This window comes from Podarcis raffonei, chromosome 1 (assembly GCF_027172205.1).
Source record: "Podarcis raffonei isolate rPodRaf1 chromosome 1, rPodRaf1.pri, whole genome shotgun sequence".
NCBI classification, from domain to species: Eukaryota; Metazoa; Chordata; class Lepidosauria; order Squamata; family Lacertidae; genus Podarcis; species Podarcis raffonei.
The window spans coordinates 74,627,745-74,655,579 of record NC_070602.1 but is presented as its reverse complement, the minus strand read 5'-3'; the positions used below and the strand labels follow the sequence as shown (position 1 = coordinate 74,655,579).

Sequence of the window (27,835 nt, the reverse complement as noted above, 5' to 3'; positions counted from 1 at the left end):
ATTGCTTGTACTGAATGGATCATCTGGTTCCTTGGAAAATACCACCCAAACCACTCAAATGATGACGCAAGATGGAATGTAGAGGAGACAAAATTTATTTTTTCATTACAATTTTTCTATGACAAATTGAGTGGAGAGATCAGCTACAACTTGCATCTGCCCAACAGGAGAGCCACAAGAGCATCTTACACATTTAGAAAAAGCAAGCAAAAAACAAGGGGGGAGTGGCAAGCAGCTCTAAATGTATTCCAAACAAGCAGATTCCTCTACTGAACCTTCCAAAGGTCTGCAGAGAACGCTCTCCTCCTTTATAGACTCTGCCACATGCCTTTTAAAGGGGTGTTGGTGGTGGTTAGGCTGCTGTTAGCAGTTGCCTCCAAGAGACTGAAACATACACCATTACCGGCCAATCAGCCCACTCAGTGCTAATGAGCGAGAGATACTTTTTTATATATAATATACGGCATTCATGATAAAATCTCTTCAAGACAAAAGACTTGTGTTCAATCTTATCCTGATATGAATGACCACCTAAAGAAAATTTAAGACACTTTCTATACAGCTTCTCTTAAGAAGAGCTTTGGGCACTTAAGTTTGAAATGAAAGTTCCTAGAGTATTTGTACTTGATATTACTCAGTGAGAAGCTATTCAGTGACCTTGAATTACTAGTTCAGGGTTGAAGACTGTTAGGAGGAGCTAAGCAAGGATTTTAAAGAAGTGTATTTCAATATACCCATCGTAACTCAGGACATGCTACAACTCCCTTCCCCAACCTGGTAGTTTTAGATGTTTTAGACTGCAACTCCAACCAGCCCCAGTCAACATGGTGGGCACCAGGTTGGGGAAGGATGCTACAGTTTTAATGACATCTCCAATATACTTCTGTATCTTTCACAAGCTTACAGACACACCATGGTTTTTGAATGGCAGCATCTTGATAGCAATCCCAAGCAGGTGTAGCCTTCTCTAGATATCCTGATGCTTATCTGCATTCCAAAGTATTCAACCCAACCAGGAGGGTGGGGGTGGGGTTGCAGTCTAGGACATGCAGCCTATTCACAAATGTATGTTCAAATTCCTTGTGCCTTTTACTCCCCCGTGTTCACCAGCTTTTCTATTGTGTTGCTCTTCATGAACCAAATTTCATCTAGTTTAAAATAAAGCATCTTCAGCGAAGTGTGCTTGGCTCTGCATCAGAACAGCTCTTTGTTTAATCTAAAAGTTGTGTTCTGTGTTATCCGTGCTGTCTCGCAACCTTAGGGCTGGGCTCCAAAATATCAATGGAACATTTCAGATTTATCTAAAAAGATACTGGAAGACTTCATTTACCAACTAAACAATGACGTTCCAGTTTCTTCAACTAACATCTACCTAGCTTACCTCCACCTTCCTGTCCCGAAGGGCTGCTCCATGCCTTCTGCTTGCCAGGCCAAAATAGACGCCAATGCAGAGGCAGCTCTTTTTATAAAACACTTTCCATAAAAGTCCAGGTAACCAGAATCAATCTGTGCAGAGACCAAGCTTCTCATAGCAGAGTAAGTTTCGTAACAATGGTGGGGAACCTTTTTGGCTCGGCATGCCAGATCTTCATCTCCCCACAACCCACAGGTCAACTCTTGACAGGTGGATGATCCTGGCCACCTGCCAAAGTTGGCCCATGGGGTTGGAGGGAGAGAGTGAGCAAGCAGGATTCAAACCCCTGCCTGTCAGCTGTTGAGCAGGAAGATCAGTCGTGCTTTCTGCAAGGGCAGGTTGAACTTGCCCCACACCCAAGGTTTTATCAAGAGATCTACAGGATTTTTCTGTACTGAGAAACAAGTGTCAGAGTAGCTGTGACTTGATTTAATAGTGGGGTGTAGGGAGAGGCCATATTTGACAAGTTGATGAATCTCCAAAGCAACCTTGAGCAGGAAAGATCTCACAAAAATCATGGTCACTTTCCTTACACCCGCAAAAGAAGCTGGGAATTATGTAAGGGGTGGGAAACCAAGAGAAAGAACTTGTAACAATGTATCGTGAAACTACAGTACCTGAATGGGGTTGCTCAGACCAAAATCAAAACTGTGGCCGTTTATAAAATATGAGATGGAGAACCCAATCATACCTTATAGAAATACCCATTTCCACAGTTATAACTTCCCAAGGACTCTCTACTCATTGGAGCCCATCTAACCCAAAGTGATGTGGACCTGCTACGTTTCTTTTAAAAATGCAAATCAGGACAATTTTGCTATATTCCCACATCCCCACAATGCAAGAAATACTAGGGGGATCATTAGCCCAATGCAAATTCCGTGGTAACTTCCCAGCTACCTAGCACTTCCCCCATAAACAACTGTGAAAGATTCTGTTCTCTATGTTGCCTTTATATATATATCAATAAATTAAAAATGGGGAACAGCTAGGTAAGTGAATCTAAAAGCATGTATAAAGGGTTCTTTTTTGGAGTGGATAAATAATAGAATTGTAGGATTGGAAGGAACACCAAAGGGTTCATCTAGTCCAATCCCCTGCAACTGTGTTAATTTAAATATGGCATTTATAGTTCTTATGCTTAAAAAGGAATAGCATGTCAAGTAACCAGATGTTTGAAGAGCTCATACAATGCTGGGGCTCCTTAGGTATGTTTTTATTATAACTTTTCTATGGCCTGTATTATTCGAGGAAGGACAAGTGTTTGTTCAATGGTCACTAGTAACTTTTCAGATTATTATTTTTTTTTAAAAGATCTCTGCTCCTTCTTATTTAAATTTTAAAGTATCATTTTTTTCCCCTTTTAACTTTCCTGATTTTGTTCCTAATGCCTACAAGACACAGTAGAAAACTCCAGTGTGTTTGTGGGTGAATTTGGAGAGAGAGTGGGAGGTGGTTGTCAGTTGCATTTACGCACTGCCAGTGCTTTTTGCAAAACCAACGGCATCATTATCTCGATCAAACACGGTGTAATAACTGCCGATGAAGACATCACCCAGGATCCAAAGAGGTCCACCAGGTGGTGGGACATCCAAGCCTGAAAATCCACTCAAGCAAAGAGTTTCTCCTTGAACAGTAACCTACAGGGAGAGAAAAGAAGGTGTGGGTTTTTTAAAAACAAGAGAGTGAACGAGCGAGAGCATATTAGTCTTCTCTATAGTTGTATCTTGTTTGCTTCCTTTTGCAGTTTAGTGTTAACTGCTAAAGAGCCACCAGTTGTTGAAGAAGATCATGCATACAATCCCTCTTCAATATATATATATAAAAGCCCTTGTAGAAAAGCCGTGATCAAACAATGTTTTATAGATGTGCATTGACCACTTAAGCAGCATTTATTGTCCCCTACAATATTTATTAGTTTTCAGTCCTCTTCCTGCTCCTCCCCAAAAAGAATTTGCTCACTAATCCTTCACTTAAGTAATTGGTATGCAATGAGAGAACTCAGTCTTAAGGTTTAACTAACTACCATGTAAAAAGACACAAAGGCAGAGTCCATTGTGCTTTTAAGAGTCCTAGCTATTTCCCCGAAGTGCACAGGATCCAGTGCAGATATAACAAATCTATTACTAGATGCTGGATGAACATCAATAAAAGCATCTGGGGGACCCAAAACTGCTGCGTCTAGGATAGGTTGGTGAGCATTCTTAGGGTGATCTCATAAATAGTTTTGAACTTACCTTCAAGGCATATGCATCTGGAGTGAGGGCATAGGATTTCCCTCCCAGGACCAAGTTCACAGTGGGAAGGGAAGACAGCTTATCACACGGAAGCATGTACTGAAAAATAAAAATAAATTGGAAGTAGAAGAACCTTGTGGTAGAGCTATGAATTTTGACTCCTGAAGGTGTGTAGACAAGAACTAGCTAGTGACTCCTACACTCCACACTTCTCCCTAAAAGGGACTTGTTTAGGCTATTCTTCTTCTTCCTGGAACAGGGGCACCCCTTGGATTTTTCCTGCTGGCAACAAACATCTTGTCCTCAGCTGCAGTACAGGGGCAGCACTGAGCCACTGCTCATTGCTAGGATTACAGTGAACATTAAGTTCTCTATAAAAATCCCAAACATTACTACTACTACTACTACTACTACCTCTTAGTGCCACATTCTGATGCGGCATTAGTGCCACATTCTGATGCCTTTCCCACAAAAAAGCCATATATCTGGGCAGTTAAAGAGATGGAAGATCCATATCTTGAGTGGACCTCCCTTGCTATACCTTTTAAGAACTACACAGACAGGAAATTTATCATTATACAGCAATTCTCAAAGTGCTGAAGCGGCAGCTGAAGCTGAACGTAGCAGAATTTCTCCTCCTATGCTATTGGCTGAGGGAGTTCTCTTAGACCCAGCTTACACAGCATGCAGGCTACAAATAAGCCCTTTGAGTGTAAGGGGTTCAGCCCTCACTTGAGCCACATTTTAAGCATTCTTCCCTCAGCCACTGGTCTGTCTGCATGTAATGACAGGATGTCGATGGCGCACCTGCAGAGGCTGCTGATCACAGGCATGCTAACATTACACACAAGCGCCAATGTGAAGCACAACATGTGGGATGTTGACACTGTAAGAAGTCCTGCATGCTGTATAAGCCAGACTGGAGTATGGACCTGAAAATCCTCTGAGGTGGAAGGGAGGGTGTATAGAACTTATTATGGCCAATTCTTCCTAAGCAGGTTTGGTTGTGGGGGGAAAGCTGCAGTACTGTAACATAAAGGTCACCCAACATATGAACCGCTTTGAACTAGTAACCAAGCTGCTTTTGAGGTAGCAATCCAAGCTATTGGCTGCATCTGAACCTAATTGAGACCAAAACCAATATATAAAAAGCAGTGCTAGAGAATCTGTGACCCTTCAGATGCTGGACTCCAAAATCTCATCAGCCTCAGCCAGTGTGGTCAATGTGTGGAGTTGAGTAGAGCCGGAGCCTAACCACATCTGCAGGGTCCCAGGCTAGCCAGCCCTGATAGAAGCAGTAGTCAGGCTGCACATATGGATGTCCCAACATTAGACCCACCACCTCACCCCATTCCCACATTACCTGTCCTTTAATGATTGGCTTAGCTCCAATGGCTTTCTGCAGTTGCTTAATTTCATCTGTTGGGCCTGTGATGAGGGAGGTCCCTGTGTCTACAATAGCTTCACAGCCATCTTTGCACACAGTCAGGCCATTGCCAACGTCAACCCTGGAAGAAGACAACAATTCCCAGATGTTATTTTTTTTAAAAAAAGAATTCAATTCTACCCACCTTTGTGCAGTTGGGTGTAGCAATATCCTCAGCATTGGGGACTGAACTCCTTCTGTGCTACATGGCACAGCATGGAAGATTTTAGGAGAGTGGGGTTTTCTCCCTCCCCCCCGGGAGTCCTCGCTTACTGCAAGCCCTACATGGTGTTACACAGCTCCCATTGGAGATATAGAACAATGCTTTATTGCAGGCAATCTATATGCTAATAAACTATGGACCCCCTTGTGCACCTGTGAAACAAACGAGAGAAGCAACTCACTTGTCCATGTGGACCTGCCAATAAGCTTTGCGAGTGACGTTCACCCAGGTGAAGTCCCCAGTATAATATTGTGGGTCCACCCCACCGAAAAGCAATTCACCTCCAGTGGCTGCTTTCGGATCCCTAGAAGAGGCAGCACACAAGTGGAGAAGGAAAATGTTAGTACAAAAATGGAGGGAGATCCATAGCTTCAGAGCAATACACTCAATGAACTGTGGAAAAAACACGGAAGGACAAAGATGCAGGGCAGGAAAAAGGCCCCCAGAATCCAAGGGAAGCAATCCCATCCTTTGTGTACTTGGCATATTTCTTTTAGTATGGCTATCCTAAGCAGAAAGCCCAAACCAAACTCAAGAGATATCTCCCCAAGTAGCACGTGCACCAGGTTGGGTGGCAATCCTTTATTATGCACACCATGGTGGTCTATCTAAAGAGCTCAAGACTGCTCTGTGTATGGTTTCCCACAGGGCTGCACTGCAAGCCTTCAGACCATTCTGAGCCTGCACCTGTGTCGTGCTCATTTGCTGGTTCCCTGAGCCCTTTCACAGTTGTGGGCAGACTCTGCTGGGGAAACCCTTGGCCCATACCCAGTAACAATGGGGCATTTCTTATATGATGCTGCAGGACTCTTTATTCATGATCAGGTGATTTGCACCATATAGTAATCAATGTTATGCACTGATTTTTTTGTGCATATATTGTATTGTGTTGTGGGTTTTTTAAAAAAAGAATAAAGAATTGGGTGTGAGTCACAAGACAGAAATGAGTCAAAGGATATCAGGACATTTCTAAATGACAAACAGGAACTTCTTCCCCTGTCCATCACACCCTGATATTCCCTCTTCTCCTAATGGATGCCACACATAATCTTTCCATCTTCTTAAAAGGGCTTTATCTTTACGCAGCAAATGTAGGCACCACCACCACACATATGAAATAATTAAGACATTTCTTTTGGGGATGGAAAGGCCTTTCCCTTTGGTCCTTGGCACACAAGTTAAAGCAAGGTTACATTCTCACCTGTTTAGATAAAAGGAAAACAGGTTCTTCTCCATTAGCGCCTGTTGCATTGCATTGTCAAAGAAAGGCAACACTTTATCCACAGAGATCTTAGGGTATGCCAGGCCAAGGATGCCATCAAACTTTGCAGCAATGAAAGTGATACCAGGCTGCTTGACAGCTTCACCAAACAACTGATTCTGGACAATCAGGTTACCAATCTGGGAGAAAGAGAAAGGAAGGTTAGGAGTACCCAAAACATACACATTTACACCATTATTGGAACAAATATGGTATCATTTTTCTGGTATTCTTTCATTGTCCTGCATGGGACAATGACAATAAAGATATTGTATATATCATATATAGTAAGATAAAAACATGCTCAAGTGGTGCCAGGATCTCTCCCTTCTCAATACATGCCATATAAAGGCACATGGAACAAACAGAGCAATCTTGAAAAACATAAAAGCTGATAAGGAGCATGCAGTTGCCTTCTTAGAAGCCATGCAACTTCCATTATCATCACGCTATTGTATTCATTCTGTAATTTTAAAGCGACTTAACTGCTTTTCTAAAGCTCAAGGCTGTGAGCAACAACAAACGCGAGTGTAACAAAAACCCACAAACACAGAATACAGGAACTAGACACAGAACCAAATGCTTGCTGAAAAGAGGAAGTTTTATCACCTCTCTGAAATCGCAGAGATGTTAAACTCTGAACTTCCCCAGGCAGCAATTTTCAAACCTTGGGAGTCACTGTGGCAACAGCTCTGCTTTTTTCTGCTCCTACCCTTCCTTGCTGCAGAGCCACAAAAGTGAGCAATGTCAGGTGAATCTGACCAAAGGCGGCACAGGGTGTGGGAAGGAGAAAGAAATACCACCCAGGGCTTCACATGAATTCACCTAGACTGTTTCTTCGCCACTCAATTTATGACCAGATATGATGAAATTGTGAGACTTGGCAAAGATTTTGTTTGGTATGTCAGAATTGTTCTTTCTAATCTCTTGCTTGTCTTCCTCACTATTAACATTCAGGAGGAATTTTAAAAACATCCCTGCTCACCCAGGCATTTGATGGTTGAAAGATACTGTTCCTAGCAACCCTAAAATTATTAGATGTGAGAACATGTGGCTATTTTAATATGGTTTTAGATGCTCTCAAAGTTTTTCCTTGCTTTATTTTTTAATTGTGCTGTTATATCGCTTTATGGTTTGCCACCCTAGTTGTCTTTGGGGGGAAGGGCAGGACAAAAACTTAGTATATGATTATTCTGAATTTTTCTGCTCTGTTAGCAAACACTCCTAAGAATAAGAAGGGACAAGGCAACTTTGCCCTGTAATGTTGCTTCATCAGCCAGTGATTACATATCATAGTTAAGTCTCCCTTGCTCCCCTTTCCTTGTAACGAGACACAATGGCTGAAGTTTTTTCAGAAACTAAGTTTCAGTGCTTGGTGCTAAATGCTGCTTAAAATAATTGTATCACCCTAGTCTAGCAACTTCCATCAACTTAACCTGGACAAGTACAGGCTCCCTTAAGGCCACAGCAGCTGTAGTTTACTTTAGGAGGATTACGAACAAACCAAGGCAATTCTTTCCAGACACATGTGGCTTTAAAACTGGCCACTAAAGATGGCAGGCTCGTAGAATGGCCTGGCAAAGAGAGCTTCTGGGGCCTTTCACGGCACACCACGAGAAAAGCTGTTTTAATGTGCAGCCACAGGACAATAAATTTGAAACTAAGTTCTCCTACCTTGTCTTTTTTTAAAATAATAATAATAATAAATTACCACAATGCTGTCATTTACTTTCTAAGCAGTAAAACAAACCCACAGTGCTCTTAAACAAAGCTGATCACTGGCTAGGCAATCTATGTTTTGCGAAAAGCACATCCCATATGCCTCACAAACTTTTGGTACTATCCCCATGAGTTCCTATCACACTACGATATTTTAGTACTCTCATATGGTGGTCGAGGTGGTAGGCTGTTGTTGTTTTGCTAAAGACTTTAACAGCTTGGAGAAGTGAATTATTGGTGATGTACTAACCGTTACATGATCTTGGCTGAGAAATCCTGACAGGCTCCCAGTACCATAATGGATGGCAAAGTCTGTACCATTTTTCACATACGAGCTGGACTTGGAAGAATCGTATTTGTGATGCAGCACTGCAGGGGGGAAATAACACAACACACACACATAAATCCACACAGTCTACCAACTTGGAACACTTGACAAATATTTGAGGAGACACCAACCCCGTGTTCCAGATCAAACAGAAACTATAAACCAATCCATAACCACTTTCTCACAGCTTTTTAATTATTGTTAGGAACCAGTTTTGCAGCATTTAATTACTTGGAGGGAAAACAACAATTTGTTTTCACTACGTTCAATTTTCTTGATTCCTCTATGTAAATACATTCAAGAAACAAGCAAAAGGCAATTGTGCTTTGATGCAGACCTGACTTAAGAGATGCACTTGATGTAGTATTTATTCTGGAAGGGAAAAAAAACAAGGACAGACATGGACAGTACCCACCCTGTAGTGTCACTTATCAGCCAACAACCCATAATATGGACAATTATAGGTTTCATTTCAAAACAACAAATTTATAAGCAGCCAAATTGTTCTGAAGGGCTAAAGTGAAATACTGAATAATAGCAAATAGCAAGGTTACTGCTAACCCTGATTATGTGCAAACTTAGGGACTGATGGACTGGATTCTTTTTATAAACAGAGGCCATGGTTACTTAATAATCACAGCTATATCACCTCCTGAACATCTTAAGTGGAGAAGCAGTGAATACATCTAGACGGCATATGAACCTAGTCTTCCTCTATAAATTGAACTTTTTATGCCATGCCCACAATGGTATTAGGGATGTTTAGGAAAGCAACTACAGTTAAATTGTAGTCCACCGGGGCTTCCAGAGAAAGGTGGTCTTTACCAAATCTTAGCTAGATCAGGCATGGTTGTAGCACAACTAACTCTGCCTGTTTCAAGTCCCATCTGCTGGGGAGAATACTTTTTCATTCCTCTTGAACTAAAGGGACTTCCAGAATAGGGTAGAACGACTGCCAACATGCATCTCTTTCCCTGAAAGCATTAGCACAAAGTGCTTTCTAAAGCTCTTCGAACACATGGAGAATTAAGTGGAGAGATCCAATTTGGCTGCTAAATTGGATTTGGAAAGTATATTTTGGGATTCAAGTATACCTGGCAGGTTTATTTCTTGAGGATTCCCAAGACATGAAAAACCTGGGTACACGTGCTGAGCTCACACACCGTTTTCAAGAGGGCTGAAAGCAGTTTGAGGGACTTCATTTCCTATGAGGCACGCTTCTTCTTTTTTTGTCCTATGCATTTCTAGTCAAACAGGCGTTACAGAATAAAAGCTTGCAAAACCAGCTGGGTGTGCATAACAAGAATAGAACACCCTCTTTCAAACCATCTTTAATAAAGTCATTATCAGTTTTCCACCTAAAGCAAGGGTGGCTAACAAGCAGCCCTGCAACTACTGCTGGAATAAAACTCCCGCCAGCCCTCACCAGCATGGCCAGTGGTCAGGGATGCTTTAAAACTCCCATCAGTTTCAGCCAGCGGAGTTGCTGCGCACAGGTACGTTCAGAGGATGTGGTCCCCGTGATCTCTACCAATGTGCACAAGGGTCTCATCACAAGCAGAAACAGCTGCATTTAATTCAATAGTCAGGGGAGACTCTTTAAATTAGTTAAGAGATGGAGTATATTTTATCATCACTTTAGGCGCTCAGAGGTAAAAAAGGTGGAATGATCAGCCACCAACTCTGTTTAAGTCAGCCTTTCTCAACCTGTGGGTCCCCAGATGTTGTTGAACTACAACTCCCATCACCCCTAGCTAGAAAGGCCAGAGCTCAGGGATGATGGGAGTTGTAGTCCAACAACATCTGGGGACCATAGGTTGAGAACCGCTGGTTTAAGTGCTCTGACAGATCCTCTGGGAAAGAAAGTGAAACACAGTTGACAGCATAAGTTGTAAATCAGTGCTGGCTCTCCAGATGCTGCTGGACTACAAGTCCCATTGTCCCTGACCACAGGGTCCAAGTTGGCTGGGGCCAACGGGAGCTGGAGCCCAGGAGCAGGTTATCCACTCCTGTTCTAAATGGCAAAATGTTATTCAGAACTAAAGGTTATATTTAAATTTCAAATTGCTTCATATTCCTTGTGCAAGGTTATATGCCTCAATAATATAAGAACAGTGACAGATAGATCTGGCTGACCAGTTTCCAACATGCTGAGGAGCATGCATCCCAGGAGAGAGAAGTACACTTCTTTGCCTCTCAAGCAATGGTCAGTTGAATCAAAGTATTCTTAAAAAGCAGCAAGGAGTGGGGAGCCAAGTTGGAAGCAATATTAAAAAATAGTGGACAGGAAGTACCTGACTTCTCAAAATGAAGCACAGGACACAATCAATGATATGGCAAATAAAATTCTTTTTTAAAAGTTAGTCATTTTCATGCAAAGTAAGAGCTTGGCTTAGGCTTTATCACATAAATACACTATAGAGGATTAATGGATGGTGCTACTTAAGTCAGTCAACTGAAGAGATACTTACAGCAAGCAATGTCCATCAAGTGGCACTTGACAGAAGGCACCCAGAGGTTGGAAGAGCCAGTGTCGAAGACCACAGTAAACTTCTGTGGGGGTGTCCCAATGCCAATCTCTCCATAATACTGAGCCTGCAAAATGAAAGTTAAGATGAGAGGACAAAAGGTAAGAAGCTGATCATTCCAGGCTAGCACCAGGTTTGCAAAGAAATAAAATAAGCATCACTTTCATGGTACTGGATTGCCAAATACAACGCTCATTACCCCACAGTACGGAGGATTACTACTAAGGGATCATTCTTACCACAGTGTTATTTATAGGATTGAGATAAGTCAGTGGCTACAGCAAAAGAAGCCACCAAACTTACGTAACTACCCCACGCCCATATCAAACTGCATATAGAGAGAGGGAGCAAGAGTGTGCACCAGGGAGGAATAATGATCAGAGTGTCAGACCAGGAGTAAGGAGACCCGGGTACAAATTCCCACTAAGATAAGAAGCTTCCTTGGGTGTCTGTGAGCGAGTCATTCTCTCTCAGCCTGAACCACCTTACAGGTTTTCTTGTGAGGAAAAAAATGGGGCAGGAGGGATGGAGGCAATGAAGGTTGCGTTTAGCCCCTTAGAGGAAAGGAAGAAGATGCAAAGTAAATAAATAAAAAGAAGGGGGAGTTGGCTGTATCAAGATGAGGAGACTCTAGATGCAAGCCTCATTTGCTTCCAAAAGATGTTGCAAGGGTCACCAGCTTGCATGTTTTTGCTGTATATTTTTTGCGTTTTCGTGGCTTTTTTGTTTTGTTTCGTTTCCGTGACTGTGTGGAACCCAGTTCAGCTACTGATTGATTGATTGTGTGACTGCAGTACATTGTTTATTGTTTTCATTTTATGGATCAATTGTCTCATTAGATAGTAAAATTCATGTTAAATTGCTGTTTTAGGGGTTGTTTTTAAAAGTCTGGAACAAATTAATCCATTTTGCATTCCTTTCTGTGGTAAAGCGCACCTTGGTTTTGGAACGCTTTGGTTTTGGAACGGACTTCCGCAACTGATTAAGTTTGAGAACCAAAGTACCACTGTAGTTATTATAAACTACACTTTGCCTACACTTTGTCATTATGATTGATATCACATGTGGGGCTTAGATGAGGAACCTGTGGCCCTCCAGAGGTTGTTGGATTACAACTTCCACCATCATACCCAACCATTGGCCATGCTGGATGGAAGAGTTAGAGTCCAGCAGAATAAAGAGAGCCACAGACTGCTCATCCTTGGCTTAAACATGGCAATGTTTAATTGCCAGTGTGTTCGGAGCACAGAGATGCATTATGCCTCTCTATTATTCCCAAGAGTAAGGCCTTAGCCACTCAGAGCCAAGAGATTTCACTCCAACCCTAAGAATGAATTGCTACCATTCACTTATGTGGAAGTACTAAAATGCTCAATTTGAACAAGGGCTAAGCCAACTCTTTACTGCAAGTTCATTCCCAACATCCAAAAATCTAGCAAATGCTCATATGCGATGGCTCCATGATGGATACAACAGGATGTCATCATTCCTCTTCCCTGGTTCCCTTGGGAAAGTGTGCTTGAATTTAAAACAGAGTTTTGTATCCCAAACATGCCCCAAACTTATATGCAAATCTCTCAGCAAAACTTCCAGTCATATATTGCAATAGAATGTCTAACTCCCTTTAGTGTGTGGGTGGGTGGGTGGATAAGAATGACAGAAGGTGTACCCAATTTCATCCTCAATGTTTGGGAGTTACCGCCTTACAAAGGTAGATTCAAATGTCCATGTTTTGGTGACAATATTTAAACTTCACTTGGCTCAGCCAGTATCTTCATATTGCTTACCAGCACATGTGCTTGCCTACTCAGAGTTCCTGGGGCACAAGTGCACAAAAACTGGTGGATGAGAGGAGCTCCCAAGGCAACAGCTAATGACACAGCCAACAGCTCCACCACTCAGGGTGGAGATGCTTTTCATTCCTCTGGTCAAGCTACTTGGGTACAAAAATGTTACCTGCGTTCTGTGCCTACAGCCTATGGAGATTAAAGGAAATTATACTGCCATCTCCTCCCTGGCATCTCACATTAAAACTATTATTGTATTAGGGCAGGGTGTGTTTTCTAACCTAGTACCTATATAGCACTTCATATAAGCCAAAGATATTGGCTATTACTCTTAAAGCACAGCGGAGAATTAGAGGCTGTAAATCACCTTGTAATTAACCAGGACTGCTGCCTTGATATTCATTTTGTACTTAAGCAACTTTTGTTTACAAAGGCCAGTGTTTTATGCAACGTTTATCTGTACAAATTCTCTCACACACACACGGAGGAACAAAGTCCTGGGTCAGTATTTAGAAATCATTATATTCCATTCTTGTCCATGCTCCTAAAGCTAAAGTTGAGGTGCCACATGGTCTCTACACATTTTTTTTTAAGTATGCAGAATTTTTGTTGCAATGCAATAAATCCTATGTATTGCTCACCTGTGCTTCCTGGAATAGTTGCTATACTATGAAGGAACCACCATTCAGGCAGGAGCCTGGCAGCCTTTGCACTCAAATCAGAAGGGTAGTTTAAGTAGTTGAACCAGGAAGATGCTCACATTCCAGATGGGAGGAATTAAGCTGTCTAGAAAGAGGGAGCTGAGTTCAACTAAGTTTTGGTCAGAGTAGACCTACTGAAATTAATGGACCTAACTTGCCACATTTAATTAATGGTTTTATTCTGAGTAAAACTGAATTGCATTCCATCGAGGCATGGGGAACCTGCAACCCTCAAGACATTGCTGGGCTCCAACTCCCATCAGCCCTAGCCAAGGATGATGCAATGTGTAAGTCCTCCCAGCATCTCAAGAAAGATTCCCCATCCTGCCTAAGGAGCATGTGAAGCTGCTTATGCTTAGGATGGTCACTTACCAGGACATGTACGTGATGGGAAGGAATTGCTATGTATCCATTTACTAGCATCGTTTTGCAGATTCCTCCATTAGGACCTACACTGTTGTGAAACACACACACCTATTTTGGGGAAGGGGGAAGAGACACAGGAAGGACTCTGGAAGTGAGCCACTGCTGCTGGAAGACAAGCAGTAACTCCCTCCCTCCCCACCCTGAAACACTGAGTGGGAATTCTGCAAGCAGCAACTAGAGCAATGACACAATGGGTTTGTGCTAACAGCAGCCAGATGGGTCCTACTGTTTAATACGGTCCAACAAGTGGCAGGGCAGAACTAAAAATGATATAGCACCTATCCTATGAGAGGGCACAGAACTTGCACACTACCCCTCCCCAAGGTGTCCCCACACCCATTTTTGCTATGTGTTAAAGGGAGAACATTTTGTAACAAAGGTCCACACACACCGCCTTAGCTAAGCCTTTCTCCTCTAACACACTGAGCAAATGGAGGTTACTTGCTCCTCATCCCTCTCTAGGGCTGCAGCTACTATGGCAGGGAATATATTCCAGACTCCTCCAACTTTTAAACAAGAGGGAGGGAGGGAGACTCTCGTAGGTTTCCAAAGACATCCTAGCAAACCATACAGTCAGCATTTGACTCAATGGCTCAATGAGACATAAACGCGTTCCCTTTCTGCTCCAGCATAAGCACCAGTGTGAGTGCAAAAGTAGCGTACATGCTGAACCAACAAGGATTAAGTAGGTCTTTACGCCTTTTGCTTCCAGTGCATGTACTGACCACAGAAAGGGGAGGAAAGGGAGGGGGGAGAGGACTTTCCAGTTGCAAAGAGCTCTTCATCTACCACAATCAATATCCTGTAGCTGCTGAAATTTGCACTTAATGGAAGAATGCTTTGGATGTTTCCTCCCTCCTCAGCTGTCACGGCCATAGTATGCAATGGACAACAAACCTCACTTCCCTGACTTTAAAAAACACACAAAAACTTATTGGAGCAGGATTCCTGCTAAACTGCTTAGGTACAGCTTGCTGTTCCCATCCGCTGGCAATTGCTGCACCTCAGCAGTGGGGAAAGCTGTGCCTCTTCCCATTTTTGCTGATCCAACAGCTATTACAGAAGTTCTGCCTGGAGAAAGAAGAAAGGGTGGCAACCCAACGCACATGGCATTTTTATTTTTTTATTTTTTTGGCTCCAGAACAGGTTTGTGAACTTTGCCAAGTGTTTTCCTGGCATGAGTAGGCACAGTGCACTTATTTTTCCATCTTGAGAACCACAAGCATTTTTTTCTACTCATTTACATTTGAATGTGTTGAAAACTGCTGATGTGGAGCTACTGGTTGCTTATACCCCTCTTCAGGTATACCTGCCAGGAGACTGCTGCAATCCACAGCAATATATGGATTGGGATCTTCAATCTGGGATGAGCAATAATTGACTGAAGGCTGGCAAAAACATAGTTTCTCTTCTCCTCCCTATCACTTTTGAAAGCAAACTATAAAAAGGGGACCATGAGCTGCATTGATCACAGTCTGTTACGGCCGTTTCTAAGCTGTCTGCTGCAGACATAGGGCTGCCACTATATATAAAATGCACAGAGAAACACCATGCCTGCTATCTATCTATCTATCTATCTATCTATCTATCAAGAAGAGGAGGAGGAGTTTGGATTTGATATCCCGCTTTATCACTACCCGAAGGAGTCTCAAAGTGGCTAACATTCTCCTTTCCCTTCCTCCCCCACAACAAACACTCTGTGAGTGGGGCTGAGAGACTTCAAAGAAGTGTGACCAGCCCAAGGTCACCCAGCAGCTGCATGTGGAGGAGCAGGGACATGAACCCGGTTCCCCAGATTGCAAGTCTACCGCTCTTAACCACTACAGCACACTGGCTCTATACCAATTCCCTAGCATTGGTGTCTCTACTGAGCATTTACCTGATGCCACCACTAATGCACCTAGTCCATCCTGCCTCTGTTCTGCACTGCAACCCCTAATAGTTGCACCTGCGAGGCTTGTGTGTGTGGTCATCCATGCATTATACAACTAGAATTGTAGAGTTCGAAGGGACCATAAGACTCATCTAGCCCAACCTTCTCTTTTGTCCAGTGTCCACAACCCTGAGATTTAGAGTCTCATGCTCTACCGCCTGAGCTATCCCTTTGCCAGCAAGGGCAAGAGTTAAGACATACATCAAGTGAAGGATTTCATATTTGGGTGGCTCACTTGAGTTTGGCAATTAAAGATAAGAAATTCACTTCACTTCTCCCTTCCTAATATAGACAGGCCATTGTGTAACAGCCACCATTGGGACTTCTTCTAAAGAAAGATGGAATAAAGCCAAGACAGGTATGAAGCTGTTACAACACCTAAACAGATTGGGTTGGTGGGGGGCAGCCTTACTCTAAGTGATATTAATTGGAAAGCTGACTCAGAAGTGTCTTGTTCTTGCAAATTTCAAATGAGGTGGTGTTTAGAGGAGTGGCAGCAACCTGGCTAGGAGGGCTAGGCCTTAGGCTAACAGGGAGTTCCTCTCGGAAATATACAGAAGAATGATCTCCACCTGCACTTCAAGCCAGAAAACTGACAGAGCGGCTTTTTCCAACTTTAATTTTGACCACTTTAGAAAGCTGTCACAATTACAACCTTGACCACCTTCGCAGTCTTAAGGAAGGAAGGGTGAACATCCTATCGGCTGTAAACAACAGTAGCACCCATGGACCTGTCATTTTTTGTATCCACGGAATGTGTCTAGTGGCGTTGGGTTCCTTTTGCTTTGGGTGCAAGAGGTGCTGGATTCACATCCCAGGCAAAACCTTGCACCTTTACGTTTTATAAAGGGAGCGCATCTAGGTTCAGGCTCCAACGTAGCCAAGTAGTAGGTCTGAAAACTCTGGAGAGCCTCTGCTAGCCAGTACAGACAATAGTGCGGCAGATGGACAATGGTTTGATGCAAGGGAAAGCAGCTTCCTTCGCAGGATGCTCCACTGTGAGAAGCTTGACTAGGCATAGCTATAAAAGCACCAGGAATATATATTTCTGCCTGTGTGAATGAGTGCAGAGTGGTCTGGGTGTGTCAGAGAGAGCTTCCAGTCCACTTCGAGAAGATTGCCAAAGTTTGCTGTTTGCCAACAGCAGCAGCATTTTTAAAAAAAACAGCTGACAGTAACAAGCTTACAACAGTCATGAAGCAACTTTTCCTTCCACTTTTGCCATTTTCAGAAGGAAAGGTGTTGCAAAATAGGAGGATATAACAAAGATTCAATGCGGTGAAAGAGGGACAAGACTGACCAGCTGATGTTGGAAACAACAGCATCAAGCTGAGGTTTGGGGGTTTTTTTGTAGAAGAAAGAAAGAAGAACTAGCTGAAGCCAACCACTTCTATATTGGACTTGTCGAATTCATCCAGATCTCTATCCACCAGACTTCCCCAACCTGCTGCCTTCCACATGTTTTAGACTACTCCAAATGTGCGAGGGCTGATGGGAGTTGTAGTTCAAAACATCTGGCAGGTCCCACATTGGATTAGTGTGCTGCCTTGTTCTGGTGTAGCAGCCAACTAGTCCAAAGCAGCCTCACTTTGTAATGGTGGATCAGCATAGCCGCGGGTGTGCCCCACTCTAGAGGCTAAATGCAATCTAAATTAGGACTGGGCTGTAATTTTGAAGAAGTTTTTTACGGTACCCAAATGAGAAGTCAACACTGCTTCCCATATTAAGCTCAAATATCAACCTATGTAAACAATCCCCTTGCTTGCAACATTCATTTAAAAAAGGGGGAAGGGAGGGAGAGAGAATCTTCCAGATATGTAATTCTAGCAGAGCAACACCCAAAACTGTATGCTCCAACAGGATCTGAAATGTGCCCAGAAGAATTAAAGCTTTCCCTAAGAACACAAGTGGGACCTGCAAGAAAATGTGGTGTAGAACAATTCCGTTCAGGATTCCAACCACCCCGCTCCCCCTCCCAACAGGCAGTCAGCATTCCATGCCCACTGAGCATGCTCAAGCTTCAAAGCATTTTTCTGGGGTCCCTCCATGGGATTCTCTTGATAAAAAAGAGTTGTTCAGGTCTGCATTTCCATTGGAAGGCTACCTAACCGGGCAAATGAGTTAGCAAATCCAGTTGTATACATGGGGAAAACATTCTCTCATGGCAAAAGAATTTATAAGCTTCTGGACTATGTGTGTGTGTCACAAGAGAGAGTTCATCAGTAAGCTATTATTTGCACAATTATCATGTCAGGAGCTCTGCTACAGTTTATCTGTCTCATGACTAGACTTCAAAATAGATGCACAGCCCTTTTGTAGATAAAGCTAACTGAAACTAGCTGGGTTTTTGTACCACAAACCATGAACCCCCCCATAGTCTTATCTCCTCATGGAACAAGACAAATGGGGAGCATTGCAGGATGGTAGGAAGGGGGGGGGGAGCAAGTCTTAGATGTAGCATTATTCCAAAGCTAGCCCCAATACAGCCTATGTGAAATACCCAGAACACATCAGAGGCAGGAGGGTGAAGCCTTGTCACTTTTTGTTCATTTAAAAAAGTAAAAAAAAAAATCACTGGTAGCGCAATCAAACTTTTACAGTGCTTAAGATCTCATTTGCCATTCTTCACAAAACAGGAGATAAGGCAAAAAAAGAACCATTTAATATATTCTGCTTGTCCCAAAAGTGAAAGGAATATATCTGGGAGCAATCTATTCTCTCTCATCACTTTTCTCCAAGCCTAGTTCTGAAGCTTGCAGTTTAGACCCAGTGTTTGGGAGAATGCCTACCATCTACCCGTTAAATTCAGCGACACTTACTGTTGCGGGGATAGGAATAAAATTGTTTGATGATTGGTTGCCAATTACAGCTGCAACAAATTTCGGGTGCTTCTGGTAACAGAAACACTTTAATAAAGGCGTTTGTAATTTCCTGCAAAAAATATACATTTCTCATGCAGGGTAACAAACCAAAAAGCCTAGCATTAAAAAAAACTTGGGACATTCCTTGAAAGTTTCTAGATAATTATCATTTTCTGAATATACAGGGAGAAATTTAGCAGAGAAAGTCCCTGGTATATGTTCTTAGAAAGGTGAAGTATAAAGGAAGCAAAGCAAGCAGAATATCTACTGACTGCCTTTCTCCAAGGGAAATAAGGACAATCAGGTTTGTGATGCCTGCTCTCTTCTCTGGTCCATCCCCCAATATCTTCAACTGCTCCAGTGACCTGCAGTCAGGAGGAAGTTACAGATCCTACTCTTGAGGCATAGAGGCATATAGTGATCCACTACCATTGCCCCAAACCCATGTGTTATTTCTACATGGCAGGCAATGGAAATGAGGAAAGGTATGACTGCTTGAGGGTCTCGAGTAGTTTCACACCCCTGAAGAGCAGCCAGCTGCATTTCCATGCACAAAACTCGACATTAAAAGTATATTACTACCAGCTGCATGCTGATACAAGTTTTATGTAAACTGTTAATTATAGGATGGGGGGAAGAAAGGCATATATTTGGTAATTTCTTTTAGTACCCTGGGTTATGGAAGGTTTTAGTGTGGCCTTGTAGCAGCTGAGAGAGAATACAGACCCTGCTCTAGGTCAGTGCAGTAGTAGCCTGACAAAAGGAGTACACAGGGGCTGCCACTTGCAGAGCACGTGTTTGCCATTTGCAACCTGGCAAGAATAAAATGGCAATGCAGTCCAGCACTATTTTCTTCTTTTTCTAATAACAGGTAAAAACATTCTAGATGGCCTTCAACTCTCATTAGTTTGGAGGGCTGATCTACACATTCAGAGAAGCACATGATCCAGTGCTCTTAAGACTGCAAGTATTTCAGGACACAGGTATGGGCTCAAGTGTTTAAACAGCACCATCTGCCACTTGAAGTCAAGTATGTCATGGGAAAAGATTCCAATCCATGTCTCTCTCTGGTCTGCTGCCAATACATGCAATCTGATAGGTTCTATTTGTATTAACTCCAAATGTGGAAATTCAGTTTTTTAAAAAAATGGCATGAGACAATGCTTTCTTCAAAAAGGGGAAAAATGGTTTCGGAGCAGCCATGTATTGCACAACCTTCACCTTGCACATTTCAACATCAGAGGTAGAGCTTGATTAAACACTTCTGTCCCCCTGCTTGTAGAACTCCCTTGGGATTGGCAAACAAAGAGGACAAGTCACAGGAGAAAACTGGATGGCTGACAAGAGCCTGGGGCAGGGAGTGGGGGGGGGGGAGAGAAGCCAAGATACTTGCTTTCCCAAGAGACAAGGCACACACAATTCAGAGCACAGCAAGCCCAGGCTGCACCTCAAGCTGGAGAAGCAGCCCCTAAACTCTCAGGCTTCAGCTGCTATACTGGCCACTCACATAACTTCCCCATCTGTCACAACTCTCTCCAGACACAAGCATGTCCCTTTAGGATGTTCAGCCTGGATTTCTGCAGGTACTGTGGCAAAAACCCTCCGCAAGTCTAACTGCAGGTGTTTGGTACTTCTGAAGGAAAAACAAAAGCCATCCTCCCATATTTAGAATGCCTATCATGAACAGAATGCTGGTGCCCCACCCTACTACAGGCCTCAATGATTGGGTCAAGGAAGTGACTGACTGTGGCCAACTGTGAATGCAAGGATTAAGAGAAAGGGAGTAGCAAGCGTGTGGTAATGAGCAGAAGTTATGTAGTTAATTTCAATTCAGGAAAATGTGTACGAGGACAGGGAAAGTCAAGAGACCATATGGAAAGATCTTTGCGGTCTCGTGATTTTAATTTGACAATTTTAATAAGACAATTGGATCCTACTGCTTATCGGTTTTACTGTATATTGTATTGTGGTTTTAAATAAAGAGCCCACAATACAACTACCTTCCCATGTCAGCAGTGGCCCACTTTCAAAGACAAGGGTAGGGAAGCTTTTCTGATAGGATGGGCAGATCTTCATCTCACCCAGCCCAGCAGGCCAGTCGACAGGCATGTGAGACAGCTCACCTGCCAATCACCTGCCATCAGGTGATGCTTCCCCCTGAAGCCCTGATTCTCAGGACTTCAAAGCAAGCAAATCACAGGGCTTTCAAACAGCCCTTTATAAACAGCCTGGTACCAGGCAGCACTTCAAAGGAGGAACCGGGTTGTTCCTTCAGTCAAGCAAGGTGTGCTCCTACCCATCCATCAGCTGATGGGAGAATGGGAAGATGCCTTCAAATGCAACAACACAAACATCCCAGGCTTCTACTTCAAAGCTCTGTGGTTTTAGGAGAAATGCTGGGTGTGTTGGTATTGGAGGTACACTCCATTCTGCCCAAAGACAACCAGAAGCTTTGAACTATGAAGTCAACATTCAGATGGCTTATTAGAATTCAGTTATTTACAGAAGTAATTCTATGCCATCATATCATAAAAAATTTCTATACCACCTTATCATAAAATGTTAACAGCATTTATTGTGAAAATATAAAATGTCATTTTAATAAATTAACTTTTGAAAATACAGATAATCAGTAAGGTGACTGCATGTTCAGAAATCAAAATTTCTGGTCATGAATTTAATGCCTGCTGGCATTAAAAAGTCTTCAAGAGATGCTTGAAAGTCAGAAGTGAGGATGCTTGCCGAAATGGTTTTGCAGCAAGAGACCAGTGACACTAAGTGCTCAACTTCTAGTCGAGGCCAGTCAGGCTTTTTTAACATGGTGTTAAAACTGGACTAGATGGTCTACAAGACTCCTTCCTCCAACTTTAAGATTCTACCTGATGATCATCCAGTAGAGCCATCCATGCCAAGCAGCATTTGGGCTTATTCTCACATTTGCCAAAATGACCCAACAGTTCACCACCTGTACAGTGGTACCTCGTGTTATGGATGGGATCCATTCCGGAGGCCCATCCATAATGTGAAATGCCCGTAACTTGAAGTACTGCATCTGCGCAGGCGTGATTTAGCGCTTCTACGCACCAGTACCAGTTCCGGTACTTCCAGATTGCTGCGGGATGTAACACGAAAAGATGCAACAGGAAGCAGACACAACACGAGGTATGACTGTAGTTCTAAGAACTACTCAAAATATTTGCATGTAAATTCCAATAAAAGATTGAGCGTCACATTTTTATATGGAATCTTCTCTGTTACTTCTCTATTGATGCAACATCACCTAGACCAACCTAATCATGAAAATCTGCTAAGAAGTGCAAGTTGGCCTTACATACTTCCCTGCTCCAAAAAAGCACTATTACCTTACCAATTCAGATTCTGAATGTATTCTGTTTATTTATCCCTTGGCTTGCAAGCCAGTATTACATTATGGCATCATTAAATCAGCAGGGAAGAGGAGAGATGGCTGTTACAGCACTTTACAAAAAAAAAAAGTTCAGAGAGGGAAACAGTCTGCAGAGACTGTAGCAAATTTCATTTCAAGCTACAGTGGCCTCTTTTCAGAGTTCAATGGTGGCACTTTCTCTGCGATTTATAAAATGGCAAGAAGAATTCAGCGACAAGTTATGACATCCTAGCACTGATGGGTGGTCTGCGTCAAAATCCTATTAGAAGACTGGACCAACAGCTACTGTGAATCTTTGTTAACTGGATTAAGTTTCAGCCTGTTCAGGTATGAGTCATCCTTTTAAAGTGTGGAGGAAGTGACGTGGGGAGCAGAAGGGTTTTCCAAGAGGAATGCAAGTGGAGCCAGTGGGATTGCCAGAAAACTAAGTTCTGCTCAGAAGCTTCTAGTTCTAGCCTTATACTCGGTCCTGTAGCCCATGGTTATCACACTGTTAAGTCTACGCTCAGACTTCCCCTGCATGTGAAGACAGGCTGTGGTGGATTCAGCAGGCAAGACCGAGAGTGGATCTAATGGTCAAGAAGGTGCTTCTGCATGTGCTGTAGATGGGAGTTAGGGACAGGTGGGGCTCATAAACCTGGGAAGGGAGCCCATCTAGGAGAAGATCCTAAGCCTCCGCTGCCTTGTGCGATATCTTCGGGAGAAGAAAAGGCCAAGGAGTAAACACCACACAAATCTGGAGTGGAGACCCCAAGAGGGCTGGATGGGGCATTAAACACCTCCTTCCAGCAACTCCTACAGTGAAGCTGGTGCCAGACATATTGGTTTCCTTTGGACCACATCAGCGAGGCCGAGACGGGGCGGTGGCGGGGGTCTTGCCTTCAGGTTTTCCCATACACAATTTCCCAGGCTTGGGCACTGGGGGATGTCACTTTGGTGATGCTAATGCAGCAGTTTGACATCACCCCTGGAGGCACTCTCCACTGTCTCTTGAGACAAATGGATGCCAAGAACAGCAAGTCTTCGCTTGCTCATTTGCGAGCATTCTTTCTTCAATGTCAAGATCATCCGAGTCATAATGGCTATGATCCTACACGTCAAGCCCTCAGGAGCATCCTCCATATCTTATCCAGTCTTAAGCTTCCTTGATTTCCTCATACCCCTCTTACACATTCCCATTTGCTTCAACAATTACCTTTGCACAAGGCACAGTCATTATCAGCCTGCCCTATCTCCCACAAACACACGGCTTCTCTAGAAAAGGAGGCCATGCCCCAAGGAGTGCAGCGCTTCAGTGGGAGGAGAATTCACATGGTGCTGATACACTGAAATGCTTCTGGGATGACAGCACAACTTCTCTGCATGCCAAGCCTGCCTAATAAAGAGGAGGATGTGCAGTTGTGACCCTGAAACATTGAGTGCTGGGTGTTTACAGATACCACTATGGATAATTTTCAAGGTCTGTTTTAAATGTGACCTTCTCCCTAATGGTTTTATTCACTGAGACAGGCAAGGACAATAGCAGGGTTCCAGGATATTGCTCTACCACACAGATCCCAGTCACCAAGAAGGAAGAAACAGTCAAAGCATTAGGAGGAGTGACAATCAATTACTACAACTACTATACTTACATCCATGTAGTTCTTCAAAGCTTCTGGGGTTGGTGCGCCCACACCAGCGCCCCCAAATTTGTAATTCAGCATTTCCCCCAACTCATTCAGGTCTTGGACATTGGTCCCATATTCTGTGTAGATGCTGCGCATGGAGGAGAACTTCTTCAATGGAATTCTGTCAAGCAGAAACAATTTGGGGACCATTATCAATATTATCTAGTTTCAATTACAGTGGTACCTCTGGTTAAGTACTTAATTCGTTCCGGAGGTCTGTTCTTAACCTGAAGCACCACTTTAGCTAATGGGGCCTCCTGCTGCTGCCGCGCCGCCGGAGCATGATTTCTGTTCTCATCCTGAAGCAAAGTTATTAACCTGAAGCATTATTTCTGGGTTAGCGGAGTCCGTAACCTGAAGCGTATGTAACCTGAAGCATATGTAACCTGAGGTACCACTGTACACAGCCAAAGATTATCTCAGAGAAGTTCAAAAGAAATACATCTCTCTTTGCAGCAAATGCAGCAACTTTCTCTTTTGTCTTCATATCAAAAGAACAAGCAGCCAGGTTCTCCACTGGGGTTTGCTTACTGACATGGCTCCTGTGAAGTTCATGGATCCTTGCTAGTCTACCCCTACAGGGAATTTGGCAGCATTTATGGGAACCTCCCTACTGAATCCAGTTTTGAAACTTGATTTCTTTTTTTATATATGTTAGATTATGCTGGGAGGCTATCCTCAGGGAAATTTGCCAACTAGCTTTTGATTATAATACTCTTAAATGGCACCTTTCATCTGCAGATACCAAGCAGCTTTTAAAGCTGACAAACGAAAGTACCAAAAGATAGCAGATTAACAACTGAACACATCCTGTGCCGGAACACTTTTATCACCCAAAGAGCCATATATGTGGCCCAGCAGAGTATAGAAACAACTATACTTCCTCTTAAAAAACTTATTCCATGTCATGCATCCATAACCTGGTGCTCTTAGTAATAACAAATGCATTAACAACAACCTGCCTAAGACTTCACAACTTTTAGCTTGTTTGCCTTTGTGTAACAAGATGCAGCCCCCTGGCAAGCTCATGACTGAGGAGGATAAAAGCACCAGCTCCAATGCATCACAATGCTTCTTGTCTGACAGTTTGCATGAGAAGCATGGGTAAAGGCTTTGGAACAGCAGCATCACCCCAAAGCCACAGGATGCTGAACAGACATCAGAGCAAGAGTTTCTTTTCGGCTAGGAGTCACTCACACTTTAATAAAGAAACAGACATGCACAATTCCAGCAAAGCAGTTCATCCCAAACTGGTATTTGCAGAAAATCTAGGTTAGGTGTTTTCCAGTATATCCTAGGGCTTTGAGTTCAATGGGATATAATTGCAGTCAAGTGTGTATGGTATACACAGTGTTAGATACTACCAAGAGTCAGTGGAACTATCTGCAAGTTTATGATCCCTTCAGATGACAGTAACCATAGAAGCAGAGCTACACAATTTTTGGCTGGCTTGAGTGGCCAACTCTTCTTCTTCTTTTGCCACCATCTTCGAGCATGTAGAGAGAGGGAGGGAGGGAGTCAGCAGACAGCTTCTCACCATGCCAGGGAAGAAGTAGCAAGATCTCCATACGCACACACAAGGGAAAGGGGTGGAGTGGAGTTACCTTTCCCACTCTGGAACTTATAATGGGCATTTGAAACAGGTTTTAAAAAAAAAAGTTTTGATCAACTGCATGAAATACACTTGATCTGAGTATTGACTTGATTAGGACAAAGATACGCTAATCAGCAACAGATTTGATACATTGCTAATGCCAAATTAGTTTTATTTCACTGGTTCATAGCTAATCACTTATACACAAAAGAAACTAACAAATTATTGCAAAAATATAATTCTTGGTTTCGTGGAATATTTGAAACAATGGTCTACTAACAATAACTGACCAGCAGGTTGGCCAACACAGCATAAAGCAAGAGACTGCTCCCACTGCAGATTCTCTGCAATGCATGGAAAACAGAGGCAGAGAAGGTAAGCATGTCTCATTCTGCTGGGTATTCAGAGACAGGCGGACAAGAGTTACTTGTCACCACTGCTGAAACACTTTTGTGGATCTCAGGAGATGAAGTGACCTATTTCAATTATGGCTGGTTCTCGGAATGCCCCCTTTCTATGGGTACGGCCCTTTCTGAAATAATTCAGTCTTCTCTGCAACTGGTTATGGCTCATGTTTTTAGCTGTTTCAACATGATTGGAACATTTAGTACTAACAGAAAGCAAAGACTGGGAAAGCTATAAGTTTGGTCAAGCTAGACCCAAGTTTTAAAGCACTGCCAACCACGTAGGAGGCACTTTCTACATGTCAGAACACCAGCCATCAAACTCGTTTGCTTACTATGAACATGTGATGGCGTTAGTCTTTATCCGAGTGCCATCTCTTCAAACAGGTGTTGTCTCATGTGTGTGTGAAAGCAGGGGTGGGGTGGGTGTGAGAAACCAAGTGAGCACAGTTTTACAATGCCTGTGCCTATAAAAATCTACTCTTGGAGCTCTGTTTCTTATGTGATCCATCAGTGGGGCACTGTCTCAATATTCAAGGCTCCTTACCTCAAGCACTTGGTGCTTGCAGCTTTTTTGAAAGTATGTATAAACTAAACAGCGCTTTCACATTCACTACATTAAGGCTGGGTTATTTGGTTTTTTGGTAACATCTATTGTTCTTAACCAATTCTATTGCTTTATTCTTTTTGTAAACCACTCTGAGGTTGCTGTTTTTATAGTCGAGCAGTATATAAACTGTACGAAATAAATAAGTATCTGAGAAAGGAGAAGATTCACAGGCCTCTCAATACTACTTCTCATGCTCAAGTTGCAAACCTAGGTACACTAACATGGAAGTAACTGGGTCTCTCTCAGTAAACCTGAATAGAATTGTCTTGTCAAAGAAAAAGACAACTTGCCTACAGAGCATAATACCTCCTGAAGGTATTACTTCTTCCAATAACTAACTTCCTGCCACACATCAACTAAATCTTGGTTTGCACAGCAGCTTGATCTCTAAAATCCTCCCTCTACCTATCCTCAAATCTTGATGGTCCCCCTCCATTTGGTGATATTTTCTTAAAAGATAAAACATGCTTGGAGGGGAGAGGCCTACCAGCATATTTGGGCAGATGTACACACGGATCCAAGCTCCCTGGAGCACACTTTAACCCTCCTTTGGGGCTGCCCCAACCTTCCTTTTAAATGAACCCTCAACACTCCCCCCTTCAAGGAAAGGATCTTGCTCGCTCGTCTGAGAGCCCGTGAAACCGGGCAGATGACAGCAGAGCCGCCCAGCCCCTCCAGATCCCGCCAGCCTGCAAATCGAGGGTAGCACGCCACGAGCTGAACTTGACGGAGCCCTCGAGATGTCCGCTCTTTCCGGACACGCCCTCCCGGGTAAGAAGCTAAGCCGTTGATCAGCAGACACGGGGCTCCATTTTACTCCAAACACAACAACCCTGCAGTTCCCTCCAGGTTGCAAAGAAAGCTTTCCTTATCTCCCCCCGCCGCCCCCTCTTCTTTCCAGTCTCCTCCGCCAGCCAAGGAACCCCGAGCGCTTGGCGACTGTGCGAGAGGAAGGCGACCCTCACCTGATGAGCGCCGAGCTAGCGACCACCAGGGACGCGAGCAGGATTAAAGAGCGGAGCCCCATCATGACGACGGCGGCGGCTGGGCTGGATCGTAGCAACTCTCAGGTACCGACGGGGAGCAGATGCGCTTCTCGTGCTGCTCCAAGTCCGGTCTGTTTTGCACACCCGCAGCCCTCCCGGTATTAAGGGGAATGACTGAGCAATACAACCCCGTGACTGCTTGGTCAGCTGACCGCCCAAAATGTGCATCTCTCGGAGTCACGTGGTCCCCGGAGGAGGAGGGGGAAGGTCTTTAACCCTGTAAGTGCCGTCAGCTGCCAGGAGAAATGCTCCGATCTCATTACA

The 27,835-nt window shown here is 43.4% G+C and overlaps 1 protein-coding gene across 1 annotated transcript; it reads right to left on the bottom strand.

Annotated features, from left to right (window-relative positions):
* Window positions 1–79: 79 nt before the first annotated feature.
* Window positions 80–27,733, bottom strand: CTSD (cathepsin D). Its single transcript, XM_053394200.1, has 9 exons — window positions 27,491–27,733; window positions 23,882–24,038; window positions 11,080–11,203; window positions 8,531–8,649; window positions 6,502–6,701; window positions 5,482–5,604; window positions 5,015–5,159; window positions 3,652–3,750; window positions 80–3,054 (listed from the first exon to the last, which is right to left on the bottom strand). The coding sequence occupies exons 1-9, from the start codon at window positions 27,553–27,555 to the stop codon at window positions 2,884–2,886; spliced, it is 1,203 nt and encodes a 400-aa protein (XP_053250175.1). The 5' UTR covers window positions 27,556–27,733; the 3' UTR covers window positions 80–2,883.
* Window positions 27,734–27,835: the final 102 nt, after the last annotated feature.